Source organism: Miniopterus natalensis, chromosome 13 (assembly GCF_054644295.1).
Source record: "Miniopterus natalensis isolate mMinNat1 chromosome 13, mMinNat1.hap1, whole genome shotgun sequence".
NCBI classification, from domain to species: Eukaryota; Metazoa; Chordata; class Mammalia; order Chiroptera; family Miniopteridae; genus Miniopterus; species Miniopterus natalensis.
The window spans coordinates 54084847-54098956 of NC_142093.1; the positions used below are offsets into that span (position 1 = coordinate 54084847).

The 14110-nt window shown below is 37.6% G+C and overlaps 1 protein-coding gene across 2 annotated transcripts in view; it reads right to left on the bottom strand.

Annotated features, from left to right (window-relative positions):
* Positions 1-14110, bottom strand: part of TMEM131 (transmembrane protein 131) — a 181348-nt gene that overhangs the window by 45364 nt on the left and 121874 nt on the right. For both annotated transcript variants that reach the window (XM_087823705.1, XM_087823706.1), the window contains exons 14-25: positions 13882-14035; positions 13623-13793; positions 12579-12689; positions 12358-12492; positions 9815-9919; positions 8444-8530; positions 4984-5136; positions 4810-4885; positions 4304-4421; positions 1873-2011; positions 1650-1759; positions 894-960 (exon numbers count right to left, since the gene is read on the bottom strand). In XM_087823705.1, the coding sequence (XP_087679831.1) occupies positions 894-960; positions 1650-1759; positions 1873-2011; positions 4304-4421; positions 4810-4885; positions 4984-5136; positions 8444-8530; positions 9815-9919; positions 12358-12492; positions 12579-12689; positions 13623-13793; positions 13882-14035 (1426 nt within the window). The remainder of the gene's footprint in view (positions 1-893; positions 961-1649; positions 1760-1872; positions 2012-4303; positions 4422-4809; positions 4886-4983; positions 5137-8443; positions 8531-9814; positions 9920-12357; positions 12493-12578; positions 12690-13622; positions 13794-13881; positions 14036-14110) is intronic.

A 14110-nucleotide genomic window follows, 5' to 3' on the forward strand; every position in this document is an offset into this window, starting at 1 on the left:
ACAGAAGAAATAAACTTTAATATAGACAATGGAGACACACAGTTAAAGATTTTGCTGGTTCAGCCATCAACTCAGATAGAGACGCATCCAAGAAATCAAGAGAAGGCTGAGGCTCAGAAGGGCAGCCATGGAAGAATTGGGAGAGATCACCAAGGGCAAAGGTGTGTCACTGGAGCCCTCCTATTCCCAATAACTATGTACCGATTTGAGAGTTAGACAGTGAAGAAGGCTGATTAAAAAAACATGGATTCATCTGAAGTATGGTGTTGGGGAGCACTATGGATACTGTCAACTGGCAGAAGGACAAACAAGAAGGCCCTAGAGCAAATGAAACCTGAAACATCAGTGGAGACAAAACTGACAAAACTGAAGCTGTCCTACTTTGGGCACATCATAAGACGACAGGGTTCTTTGCAAAAGGCAGTAGTGCTGGGAAAAACAGAAGGCAGCAGGAAAAGAGGCAGACCAAGTATGGGATGGATTGACTCCATAAAAGCAGCCATACGCTGAGTCCACAGGAGGTGAGCAGGGCTGCTGAGGACAGGACCTGGTGGACATCACTCCTTCATGGGGTCACCAGCAGTTGGAGCACGTAACACACACACACACACACACATCTCATCGATATAGTCTCTGATTTTCTAGTATCTGTTACTATAAATAGTCATGGGCTTAATGTTTAATGACCTTCTACCCAGTGTGCCTCATGTCGATCTAAATCCTACCTATTCTGCCTGGGTTTTTACCTCTAAAACCATTACTGGACTGTTCTGACTTCTTCAGTATCTTGCCCTTCAGCCAAATTTAAGGGCAGTTAACAGTCTTCCTTTACATGAGCACTGATCATGTTATAGAATTATTTCTGTGCAATAGTATGAAGTTTGAATACTTACACTGTTTCTGAAGACTTGGAATTCTAGAGTTCTTAAATCTATTTTTGCTACCTTGCTCAGGTTAAACCTAAAATAAAAACATATACATATTTCTGTGTAAGCAGCATCATAATTAAACAGATTATAGAGTAATTATCAAGTCTGTGCTTTGCAAATTATCTTTTGGCAGATTTGAGATCAATATTATCAGATTAACAGACTTTAAGAATGAACAGCCACAACTTAGCTAATATTTTGTTCCCTTTTTAAAAGTAAAATGTTTGAGAGGTTCCACTTGCTTTCTTTATAATTTTGTAGGACGATGTTCTACATTGCTTTTTCTTATCTTAAACTGAAAGTTGCCTTGGCTGAGTGGCTCAGTTGGTCAGAGCATCGTCCCATACACAAAAAAGGTTGCGAGTTTGTTCAATCCCCGATTGGGGTGAGTACAGGAGGCAACAGATGGATGTTAAAGTCTCTCTCACATTGATGCTTCTCTCTCCCCTTCTTGCTTTAAAATCAATTAACATATTCTCGGGTGAGCATTAAAAAAGAAAAGTTGTGTACTGAAAATAAAACACACAAAAAACTGAAAGCATTCCGATATGCTTAACATAGTATCCTCTTCCCAGAACCCCCTCTCAACTTTAATTACAGATCCAGAAATTCTTTATGCCCAATCTATTACTGTATGAGCTGCAACAGAGTTTTAAATGTGTAAAAGTAAGCATTCAATGCTAATACAGAAACATTTTGATTACCTAAAGAAGCGCTTACCTTGACATTAACTTATCTACAAAGACTGAAGGATTGGAATATAAAGCCAGGGGAATAAATTGAATATAAACAGGAACATCTGCAGGATTTTCTAAAGTAATCTCTTCTTCCTTAAACAAAGTAACCAGATAGTAAATAAAAAATTTCCATAGTTAAAATAAGAGTAGATACTTTATAATCCAATTATCTATTTCCAAAACCCAATGTTGCTTTGAATACTTACTGAAGAGCAGTTGGTATTAGTAAGTGGAAATTTTAAGTGCCGGGGTGAACTGAGTACGGAAGGCCAGGAGAGCTCAGCAGTAATTTTTGATAGTATATTTTTTTGAAGGTCTGTATTTACTTCAAATAAAGCACTCAATCTAGGAAAAAACAATTTGTAAGTCACTGGATCAAAATGAAATATGTGAGTTTTCTAAAAATAAGAAATTCTATCAGGCTTGTGTACTTGAGAAATTTTATTCTGGCTCTAATATTTCACTACGCTTTTAATAGAGATATGTATAAAGTTTTCTCTATTTTGGCACAAATAGCTGCCAAAATATGTATCACAGACCTCTTGTACCTTTTTTTTTTCATTGAATATGTAAAGAAAAAGACAGGTATGTACAGATAACATATAATGTCATGGGGATCCTAAAGGGTCTTGTATGCCTAGTGGAAAGATCTAACACTAAGAGCAGGGTGCTAAGAACGCGTTCAATAGGACTAATGAGAAGGCAGTTCACTGCTTGGCATATGGCTTTTCTCCCCTTGAGATAAAAAACAAATCCTAATATGCAATGAAGACGTCAGTTGAACGGTAATCCACATGTGTAGATATATGTAAAGTTATCAGCAATATTCAGACCTCATTTGAATATTTCCCTACTTATGAGTGTTTATAAACCAGAAGTTTAGAACTCAGAACACATTTCCTGAGTAAACAATATTATAAATGGGGCTAAGGTCTTGGACCCAAACACTGAAGCCTATTTTAACCCCAAACAATACCGAATTATGGTTATTTCAATATTGGTAAGAGCACAGATTTTGTAAGACTAGTAACAGAAATTTTCTGTAATACACACACTAACAAGGTAACACAAAGGCAGGAGCAGGGAGCATGTCCCAATCACTGTGTATCTGGGACCTGGAGGCACAGGGCAGACAGGGAGCCCAGGTCTTTAGCAGTGGAATGCTGGGCACATAAAAAGGAAGGAAGGGGTTTCAGTAGGTGGGAGGTGACAAGGTTCCTTGGCAGCTGAGCCTAAGGCAGACTTTAAGTTACTTATTCATAACTGAATGTTATGATTTGGAGAATGGCTGTACATTACAACGTCCACTATGGAAATTTAGGGGATCAAAGAGTGTATTTTTTAAAATCCTCACCTGAGGATATTTTTCCCATTGTTTTTCAAAGACTGGAAGGGAGAGAGAGAAACATCAATGTGAGAGAGACACATTGACTGGCTGCCTCTTGAATGAGCCCCAACCAGGGCGAGGGATCGTGCCTGCAACCAAGGTATGTGTCCTTGGATGGAATCGAACCAAGGACCCCTTAGTCCGAGGGTCGATGCTCTAACCACTGAGACAAACTGGCCAGGATGAGCAAGTTTTTTAATCAGTATTCTCTTAGTGAGTTCATGAGAAGTCTCTTTGTACTTATTTTAACCATCTGAAAGTAAAATTTTAAGCCCGGCTGGCATGGCTCTGCGGTTGAGCATCCACCTATGATCCTGAGATGGCAGTTTGATTCCCCGTCAGGGCACATGCCCGGGTTGTAGGCTTGATCCCCAGTGGGGGGTGCATAGGAGGCAGCCGATCAATGACTCTCATTGATGTCTCTCTCTCTCCCTCTCCCTTCCTCTCTCTGAAATCAATAAAGGCATATTTTAAAAAAAATACAAAATTTTAACTCTCTTTAAGAAAACTTTTCACAGCAGATAGTTCAGATAAACAGAAACCCTCAGATTTAACTGTTAGTGGTTTGCAATATCTTGGTAATACTAACAAATACATTTCAAATTAGCCACCTGAGAACAGCAGTTTTCATATTATCATCACTCTAGTTAAATTCCCTTCTGAAGTAACTGAAAAGATCCAATTTCTATACTGTCTTTGTTTTTGAATACAGGTACAGTAGTGATGTGTCATTAATTAGCATGTTTTCTACCTGCCACAGACATGGTGAGCCCATCAGAAATAGGCCCTGCGTACCCCTAACAGCTCAGCACTTGGAAAAGTGGTTCTTTTTGCAATGACCAAATACACACTCGGTCTCCTGCTATGGGAGTAAACCGAGAATATGTTTTCCTTGCCTGTAACAGAGGTCAGTAGTAAATAAAAACTTTCTTATGCAAATGGATGTGTCTAAGGTGAATACTGCTGTCATCCTACATAAGACGACTTCAAATAGTTCCTTTGATTTTAAGGAAGTATCTAGAGTGATGGAGTAGAGAGAAAAGTGGTACTTCGTATATTTCTGAGCAATATACGATTAAAATGACAATTCAAGGTGTCTCATTAATAATTTTGAAGGTTAGGAATATTTTGTTAGCTATAGTGAAATAAAAGAACCTAATATAAAAATACTATTTAGGAAGTAACATCAACTGAGACATTTTGAACTGGTAAAAATAGTTAAAATAATTAAATAAAGCAAAACCACTCACCTATGACCTGAGTTTTCCTTTATTCCGATCCACGCTTTGAACAGGCTTTGATGCAAATCCCAGTCGCCATCCCATGTATCTTCCTGCATGGCTACCCCAGGCTGCACTTTGGGTTCAGCTAAAACAGGGAACATAAGTTATTATTATTTTTAATTAATTTTAGAGAGAAAAGGAGAGAGAGGAGGGAGGGAGGGAGAGAGAGAAAAAAAACCATCCATTTGTTGTTCCATTTATTTATACATCACTGGTTGATTCTTCTGTGTCCTGACTAGAGTTTGAACCTGCACCCCTGGCGAATCAGGGCGATGCTCTAACCAACTGAGCTACCTGGCTAGGGACGGATGGGAAAACGTAAGTTATGATATACTCAGCCCTACATCTAATCCACTTGCCAGTTTTTCTTCAAACGATTTCTATAGCCCAAGAGATAGGGATGGACTTTAAAAATGGCAGCCTTCATTAACGAATATTTTGTGGGCTAGTGAAAAAAGAGCAAGGTAACTTACATTTGGACAGAAAAGGCAAGCCAACATAGCAATGATCTCCACACTGCAGTCCAGGATCAAAATAAATGTTTGCAATCTATAAAGAGGCACAGGAGAGATGTATGAATCCCAAGTCTACAGGTCACAATAATAAAACACTCATGGGTGGGAATTCTTAAACAGAACATGACAAACCTTTGATTTTTTTCCTGGCTCCAAGTCTTCCTTATTGGCCCGTAATCGTTTGTAGTAAAATCGCCCATCTTCTGACAAAGATCGTACTTGCTGTATCTTTACCTTCTGTGAGAAGGAGTTCATAATACTTAAACTTTGATGAACTATTTTCCCCTGAAGAAAACAAACAAACAAACAAAGTCATCTGTATATGGTTGGATTTTCTTACAAACACACACTTAAGAGCTAACAGACATCTTTCTGGGAAATCAAAGCTCAAAGGACATTTAGAATTTTCATCAGTTGGTACTCTCTAAATTTGTAATCAGAGCTCTGATCAGCAGCATGCCTCTTCTTCTAATGGGGTACCAATTTAAGTAAAAAATGGTGTAATTTAAATAATCCTTAATTAGAACCATATTATAATCATTTACTTTTTTTTGTTTAAAAACAGAATTTTTTGTTCTTATAAACTGATTCCTAGCTATTTAAAAAAGGTTCTAGCCCGGCCAGGCGTGGCTCAGCGGTTGAGCGTTGACCTGGGATCCAGGCGATCAGGGTTCGATTCCTGGTCAGGGCACATGCCCAGTTGTGAGCTTGATCAATGACTTTCTCATCATTGATGTTTCTGTCTCTCTCTCTGTCTCCTTTCCTCTCTCTGAAATCAATAAAGATATATTAAAAAAAAAAAAAAAAAAAGGCTCTAAAATGTTCTTACCCACTGGTCTAATACTTGGTATTAAAGGACACAGAGGTTACGAGCATGGACTGGAAAAAGAATTGACTGATGGTGAAGTTAAGACTAATGCTCATCGTTTAGTCTAGCCAGAGTAAAATGCAGCAGAAAGACATTAAAGGGCAGGAATGCTGCTGAGATGGTAAGAATGTAAGAGTAGGAAGCAGAAAGCCTGTGCTGAGTCCTGGCTTGGCCTCTAATCAGCTGTGTCTTCCAGGCAGTTACCTGGTCTTCCTTCCCCTGAAATAACTACTTCTCTCATGTTCATGTCTTGTTTTGCAGGGGTATGGTGAGGATGAAAGAGGTAGCAGATACAAAAGTTCACTTTATATGGTATTCAAATACTAAGTATTAAACTATGAGTTACTTGAAATGTTTACTCTTAAGCACTGTTTTCAGTTAGCTTTCGTATTTTCCATCAGATGAAAGACTTCACAGAATTTGGTAACTGTTATGGACTGAATGTTTGTGTAACCCCCAAAATTTATGTTGAAATTCTAACCCTCAAATGTGATGGTATTAGGTGGTGGGGCCTTTGGGAGGTGATTAGGTCATGAGGGTAGAAATCCAATGAATGGGATTAGTTGCCCTTAAAAGAAGAGAGACAGGAACTTGCCCTCCCTCTCTGCTCTTTTGCCTAAGTAATAATTCAAGAAGACGGCCAGCTGCAAAACCAGGAAGAGGGCCTGCACCATACAAAGGACTTTCCAGTGCCTTGATCTTGGACTTCCCAATCTCCAGAACTGTGAGAAATAAATGTTTGATGTTTAAGCCCCCAGTCTATGGCAATCTGTTATAACAGCCCAATTAACACAGTAATATCAAGTTATTTGTAATTTCAAGCAATTATCTGGTCCTGTAAACCACCTGAAGATATCTGAAAGCTTAATCTAAGGTAGTTCAAAACCAGCACTTTGTTTTATACATATGTTTTCTCCTTTACTGCAGAATTTACGTACCGATTAAGGAGATCATTGACTGAAAAGGCAATTAAAGGAAGGAATAGGTCCTTCTGGGTAAAAAATGAATTCCAGAGTTCTGTATAGTCAGTGTAAAGTGGAATGACAAAATAAAGATTTTAATTAAGACCCAATCTTAAATGTGTTGAACCTTTTAAATCAAAATCTGTATTTTTAAGGAGCTAAGGTTTGAATTTAAGTTTTATTACATATACCATTAAGATTTTTGCAATGTACTGTGTTTTCTTAACCCACCATGTCTCCTATCACAAAACTAAGTAAGAAACTTGCACACTTGCCCTGGCGTGCCCTGAACTGACTGCATCATTTTCCTGCAAAAGGCAGCGGCCATCTCCTGATTTCTGCACCTCTTCTCCCGTTGTCCAGGCTCAACCTCCAAGTCGTATTTTTGACTCCTCTATGTGCCAGCCTGCCCACACCTGCTTCGGTTAGCCCCTCAGGATATTCAAGAACAGGTCAAGTGACTCACCATCAGTGTCTCTTGCCTATATTCTTGTCTCCACTGTTTTGCCCCTTCTTCCATCCATCATCTACTAAGTGCCTGCTACTGGGGATAAAAGATCCCTCCCTCCATCCCTTTCCTAGAGGATCTCAGTCTCATTGGGGAGACCAACACAAAGGCAATGTTTATAGCACAATGTAAGGCTTGTGCGAGAGAGGCAATTTCAGATTGTTCCAAGATCATACATAAGACAACTAGCACTGTCTAGTGGAGACAAGACATCTTCAGAGAAGAGATGATGAAAGAACTGAATCTGGAAAGATAAGGAGAAGTTCTCTGAAGGTAGGAAAGGAGGAAGGGCATTCAAGGCAGACTAACAGCAAAGACTTACAGGTATGGAAGGAATTTACTGCCTCTGCCAAATCTCCCCTCCATACTTTCATGTGGACTCTGGCCAGTCTCCGGGTTGGCCTCCAGGCACTACATTGTTACTGCCATATGTATTTACTTCTGACAAAGAGCCAATCCGTAAAGCTCAGTTTTGATGATGTCAATCCTCTGCTCAAAGACTTTAGCTTTTCATGAATTTAAAGATAATTTTTTTTATACAATCACTTCAACATAACATTCCATCTCCACTTTTGCCCAACTGGGCAACTGACTAATGCCTAAAGCTATCTCAGACTTTACAGCTCAGCCTTTACTCAGGTTGTCCCCTGGGCCCTGAATGCAGGTTCTCGCCACCCCTAAACTATCCCTGTCAGAAGACATTTTAAGCCAGCTAACAAGGCACCTTTATCTATTAGATGTGTATTTCTCTCAGGGCATTTTATTTTTACACCCATTAGAGCAATTTCCATATCCTGCTTCACATCTCTGAATCATGGGCACATTACCTATTCTAAATGGAAAGCTTAAAAAAAAAAAAAATCTTTGATTTCAGAGAAAGAAAGGGAGAGGGAGAAAGAGAGATAGAAACATCAATGATGAGAGAGTTATCGATCAGCTGCCTCCTGCACGCACCCGTTGGGGATCGAGCCTGAAACCCAGGCATGTGCCCTGACCGGAAATCCAACTGCAATCTCTTGGATCACAGGTCGATGCTCAACTGCTGAGCCACGCTGGCCGGGCAGATGGAAAGCTTTTTGAGAGAAGGAACCATTTCTTATTCCTCTTTGTATCTACTATAGAACCTGCTACAAAATTTTATCTTAAAATAAGCAGTTAATAAATAAATAATTTTTCTGTTGAATTTGAGGAACACAGAGGTAAAGACAAAGAAGAAAAATGAGCAAGAAAAAGTGAGTAAATTAATTGTCTTACTGGGAAGGATGGTGGAAGAACCATATGCTTTGGGAAGCAAGTCAGCGAGCCCACTGCGATCACAGCCTTCACAGGAATTGTTAGAATCTGGGGAGTGAAAAGGTAGATCATAAAGAAGTGTTTAAGTCCGAGATTGATCTTGACCATTACTGCATTATTTTTGGGGGTTTAAAAAAAACTCATTTTGGGGCTTACATTAGCAATAATGAACTCTTATGCATTATTAAAATCAACCAAGGATACTGTTTAATCAGACCAGTGTAGTCCATAAAATGTACTGAAATAAAATCAATTTCCATGTTCTTCTCCCAGTGACTCATTGAAAACATGGTAAAGAAGACCAAACAACAGGGAAGAAATAAAGAATAGACTTTATTTTCATAATACAGGTTATTTGGTAGATTATAGTAATTTAAAAAAGAAAGTCAAATTGTACTCCTAAAACAATGCATAAAAAATCCAGTATTTTCTAGAGTTACATAGTTTTCTATTTTTTGTATATAGCAATAAATTAATGTCAAGCTAATATAAAAAAGGAGTTAAACGTTGTAGATTTGGAATCTTAACTCACATTCATTTGTAACTCACAGATACTTCTCTAAGATAATTTTCCCTAATTTTTATTTTCATCTATATTAACAAAAATTTGTCTTAGCCATGAAATATACTTATTTCTATCATTAGTGATAAACATGAATTTCACAGATTTATGATATTCTCCCAACAAATCATTTATTATTAAATGATCAATTCTGTTTATTCTAAATTAGTTTTCTTTCATGTGGGGCTGAATATACTGAAAAGGGCAGGCGAACAAGGGTACACTGAATTTAGCAGTGCACAACTTCCCAAGGAGTGTTTCAATATTAAATTAAAATATTTAAATTTGGCAGAAATACATACATTCGAAATCTCACTGACTGTAAAATGTCAAATTCCACAGAGTCATTTTCTCTCTGACTTAGCATGACTCATATAAATACACTCATGAGAACTCAAATTAAGATGTGATTTCCCGACTATGCCTTCCTTTCTGGAAACATTATACAGGAGAATATTTATATAGAAACAATCAGAGAAATCTAACTCATTAACTTCAGCCTGGGTCTCTGCAATGCTATAACCACTAGGTAAGCCGGGTTCTAACAGAGCAATTCTGAATGTGCCCAAAACATTTGTATGTGTGAAGATTTTTGGTAAAGGGACTTGGGTTTTATTAAAAGACCAATATTCTGTAAACTATTCTTAAAAGCTCAGTTTTTAAGGTATAAAACAGGTAAACTATAACTTTATGAGTTCTCTGTTTTTAAAAAAACACACAAAAAAACCCAGACACTGAAATTATTCAGAAATTACTCATAAAGTCCTTACCTCATAATCTGTTGTGATCTGTATGGCTCCATCATGAATCCCTTCTAGTTTTTTTGCAATAAGTTTGACTCTGAACACTGCAAAATAGCCTGATGCTAATATCACCTGTATGTAGCAGAAATGGCAATCATTCGTTAGTCTTGCTAGCTGAAGTAATTACTAAAATAAAAAAGGCTATAGTGATAAACTGACTCCTGAACCTTAACAAATACAAGGATGACACCAAATTACCATATTATCATGTACAAATATCTCAAAACAGTGCCCACCCCTGGCTGTTTATCTATACTTATTGCACGTACCACCAAGGAAACTGGTTCCTTGAGGAACAGAGTCCCAATTGCCAGGGTGGGGCAGGGTATGGTCTCAGGTGCCACCCCTGTACCTACATGGATGAAGGGGGTGAGAGCTGGAGCAGAGGCGCACAGCCTTCCACCTACCCTTCAGCCACATTAGGGCACAAGTACGTACAAAGTCGGTTCTACTTCAAGTTCTGAATTTAACTCTTGTCATGTTAATTAATAATCATGTCTTCAGAGCAAATGAGATTGGGTTATATGAAAACATCAAATATCATGGAAAGGAAGAGTTAAGCAATACAAATTTGAAAGAATGGGGACCTTATTTGTTTTCTCAAGCTATTTGCTGATGTTCTAACAATCTTTTCAATTGTGAAATTTCAAAAAACCCCAAACCAACCATGAAGTTCATTTTGTGAGGCTGTATTTTAGATCTCAGTAGGTGTATTTACATCAAAATAACAAATGCTGAGACTAAACGTACTCACTTTCCCTCTTTTAGAAACATTTCTGTGCTGGTTTTCTGGAATTCTAATGTTTTCATCATGATTCTATAACTACCCAAGTCAGAACCCAGTCTGAAGAGCACATAGTTGTTGGCAATGTAGATTTCATAAGGTACAAAACTCTTAGTTCACAGATTTGGCTTTTCAGAAAACAGCTGAAGGTTTAGGCATTATAAACTTTAAAAGATCATTTGTGGAGTTTCTATTTTGAAGTTCAGCTTATCACAACTTCCTATTTTAAGTCAGGGTTCCTAACAACGATCTCATCTTTTTGTCCCTTGTTTTTACATTTATAGTTTTATTTAAAAACAAATTCTAAAACCCTAAAGTGTTAAACAGGCTTTACGTTGTTAAATGGAGCTCTCAAATTTAAGTAGTATGTGTTATATATGCTATTTACTGCTAGGAAATGATCCAGATCTAGGAAACAGTATAATTCAACCATCTGGGATTAGACACACATACGATTTTACTCTAACTTCATTGTTGGAAGGAACATATTAACGACTAGTCTCATTATTAACATTTTTTAGTATTTCATTTATATTAAAAATAAAATTTCAGCTAGAGTGACAAATATTACCTCTCGTGAGCATGTCTTTTTGTTTTAAAAAGAGGCTTTATTTCTGAAACTTAAAACATTATAAATTATTGCAACGTAAACACCCATAAATGCAGCTCGAATGCTACGTGGCTGCAATTAGAATACAGTATTTCGTAGTCCCGACTCTTTCATAAATCCTTTTCCAAGTCTCTGCACACAGTCATACTGACAACTGTTTATTTGCTTCAATATGCAATCATAAAGTCATGATTTCCTTTACGCACCTGGCTGTCCCATTCCTCGAGATCATTAATAACGCTATTATAAACATCTTCCTTCTCACAGCTTTTGGCTCTTAAGTTGCTTCTTAGGAAAGAATTCCTATGAGTGGTATATATTGCCAAAATGCCCTCCAAAAAACAGTTTTGAGGGATCCTTCCAGCGCAACCTGTTTTTAAATCAGCTTTTATAATCTATGGCATTCCACGGAAGTGTATCTGTCGTCAATCTCTGAGTTAGGACATCTGCTTTTCCTTTGTAAAACCGCTGCAAGAGGTTCTACCCTAACCTGCAGATGCGGTCAGTTATGGTTCGTCTCATGAGAGGGGATCCTAATTCTGTCCTGAGTAGGTGTAAACTCCAAGTTCCCTTCTCAGCAGTGGGCAGGGCTTAGGCTGATACCTACGCTGTTTCTCATTTTTCGTTTTTATAAGCAGCTGTCCATATTTATAAGACAGAAAAAAATACATGGGGCAGGGATTGAACACTGTTCGCTTCATTGAATTCTTCTAATCAGTGCAGAAAATTGACCAGAAATACTACTGTATCATAGAAAGCACTTTCTACGTGCTTTCTATGACGTGCAGGGTTATCTCTTTTGTCCAGTAAATTCAATGAACACAGGGTTAACTTAGTACCTATGATACCATCTCCTGTAATGACGCTTGTATTATAGAAGGATAATTTAAATTTTGCTTGTTATAGAACTTTCTATGACAAGGTAGAACTCCTTTGGATTTCAAGTGCCCTCATCATACAGGGAGGGGCTTGAAGTAGATGACATACAAAGTCCTTTCAATACCAAATAACCACTGCTATTGTGCATCTCATGAAAATAGGAGTTGAAATATGTGACATTGCAAGTCTTTTAGACATACATCTATGTTTAAGGAAACAATCAGAAGGTTTACTTACTGATGACTGGTCTGATAAAGAGGATTTTTCTAACTCTGGAAGGCTGGAAATTATTGTCGTTCTATTGCCTCTTTCAGTAGCTACGAGTTCTATTGATAAGCCATCTCCTATGATGTGCCAACTTTTTATAGCCAACTTAAAAAAGAGAAAGATATGGAAGTGATTATTGCAGCACTAGAATAAAATCCTTAAATGTGATTTAGAATGAAAACAGTTTTTACCTCAATTGGATTACTGTTTATAATTGCAAATAAAATATTACTTGCTTCTGTAGCACTCAGTACACCAAAATCTATGAAGCGTTCCTCTATTTTGGGGGGTAATACAAAGTACTGGAAAGATATAAAAGAACTAGATTAAATGTAGTTATCAAGAGAAAGTGACTATATTAAGATATTCTAAGGTTTCTGTATTTTATGTAAATATACACGTATACACACACGTAAAATATAATTAAAAACTTTGAGAAATCAAAATGAAAACACTCATGACCTCTAATGAACAGCTTTTCCTCCTCTGCAGGCACATAAAAGCAGCAGAAAGGGAAAGGCAGGGGTAAGTTAAGGGAGTCCTGGAAGATCAGACAGAAAGTCCTCGGTTTCAGTAAACACCATGCACCACAAAAGCAGCTACAAATACATAATCATGTAAGCAAAACTAATGAAGGGGCAGGATAATATGAAGGCGCCTCCACCCCTCATATTCTTACTGATGTCAACTTTTGGGAGAACTACATTTCCATGTTCTCATTTTCTTATCTTTCCTATCAGTTTTATTACTTATATAAACTTCTATTAACTCCTCTAAGGAAACTGGGCTTGGATTTTTCTCTGGCTGATTTCTGTACCAGGAAGACCTTTATTCTAACCTATTTCGATTACTATTCCAACTACACGTCTCTGCCACCTTCCTTTCTTCTTTATTACCTGTTATTTTTCCCCCCAATTACGATTTCCCCCCTATTTTGTTTGTTTTTAGCTTCCCCATGATTATAGCAGTTTAAAAGTGAAATCAAGAGGAAGCAGAATGTGGAGAAGATCTAAGTGGACATTGTAACTAGACGATTCAACTGTATCATGAGGGGAGACAGCTGCTGGGAAGGGTAAAAGCCACTTATCTTAGAGACCAGGGAGGAATTAGATCTACTTGTAAAGCACAGGAAACGGCAAAATGCAAGGGTGCCTAATGATGATTGTCTAATGATACCTGAAAACACAAAAATGGGTAAGGGGCTTAAATTTCAAAGGTAGGTAATATATACTTACATCTAAAAAGCCTGTATATACCCGCACAGGCAAATGAAATTTGGAAGCATTGGTAATAAGTAAAATGTTGCTGTCGATATGCACGGATGACGTAGATGGCATAAAAAACAGAGTGAAAATGTATCCTGATTTGCCTGGAAGAATTAAGACCGGTTTGCTGAAGTTGTGAACCTAGGAAGTGATGGGAGAGAAAAAATGTGTTAGCATCTCCTAGCGGGTAGATGAATCAAGTTAAAAGTATGAGGGGCCCCAGACATACTTTAAACATTGTTTTGGCTTCCTCTGGTAGCAACACATCATGAATGAGGATCGCAAAACTGAAAGTGTTAGTAAGGTAAATTGGCCTTTCCACAGGATCAGCAGGACTGTCTCGGATGTGAAACAATGTTGCAGCGTGATCAAATCCCAAATAACTATTTGAGAAAAAAACAAAAAACATAAAATAAATAATTTTTATTTGCATTTGTTAACTTAAAATCTAAGTTTTT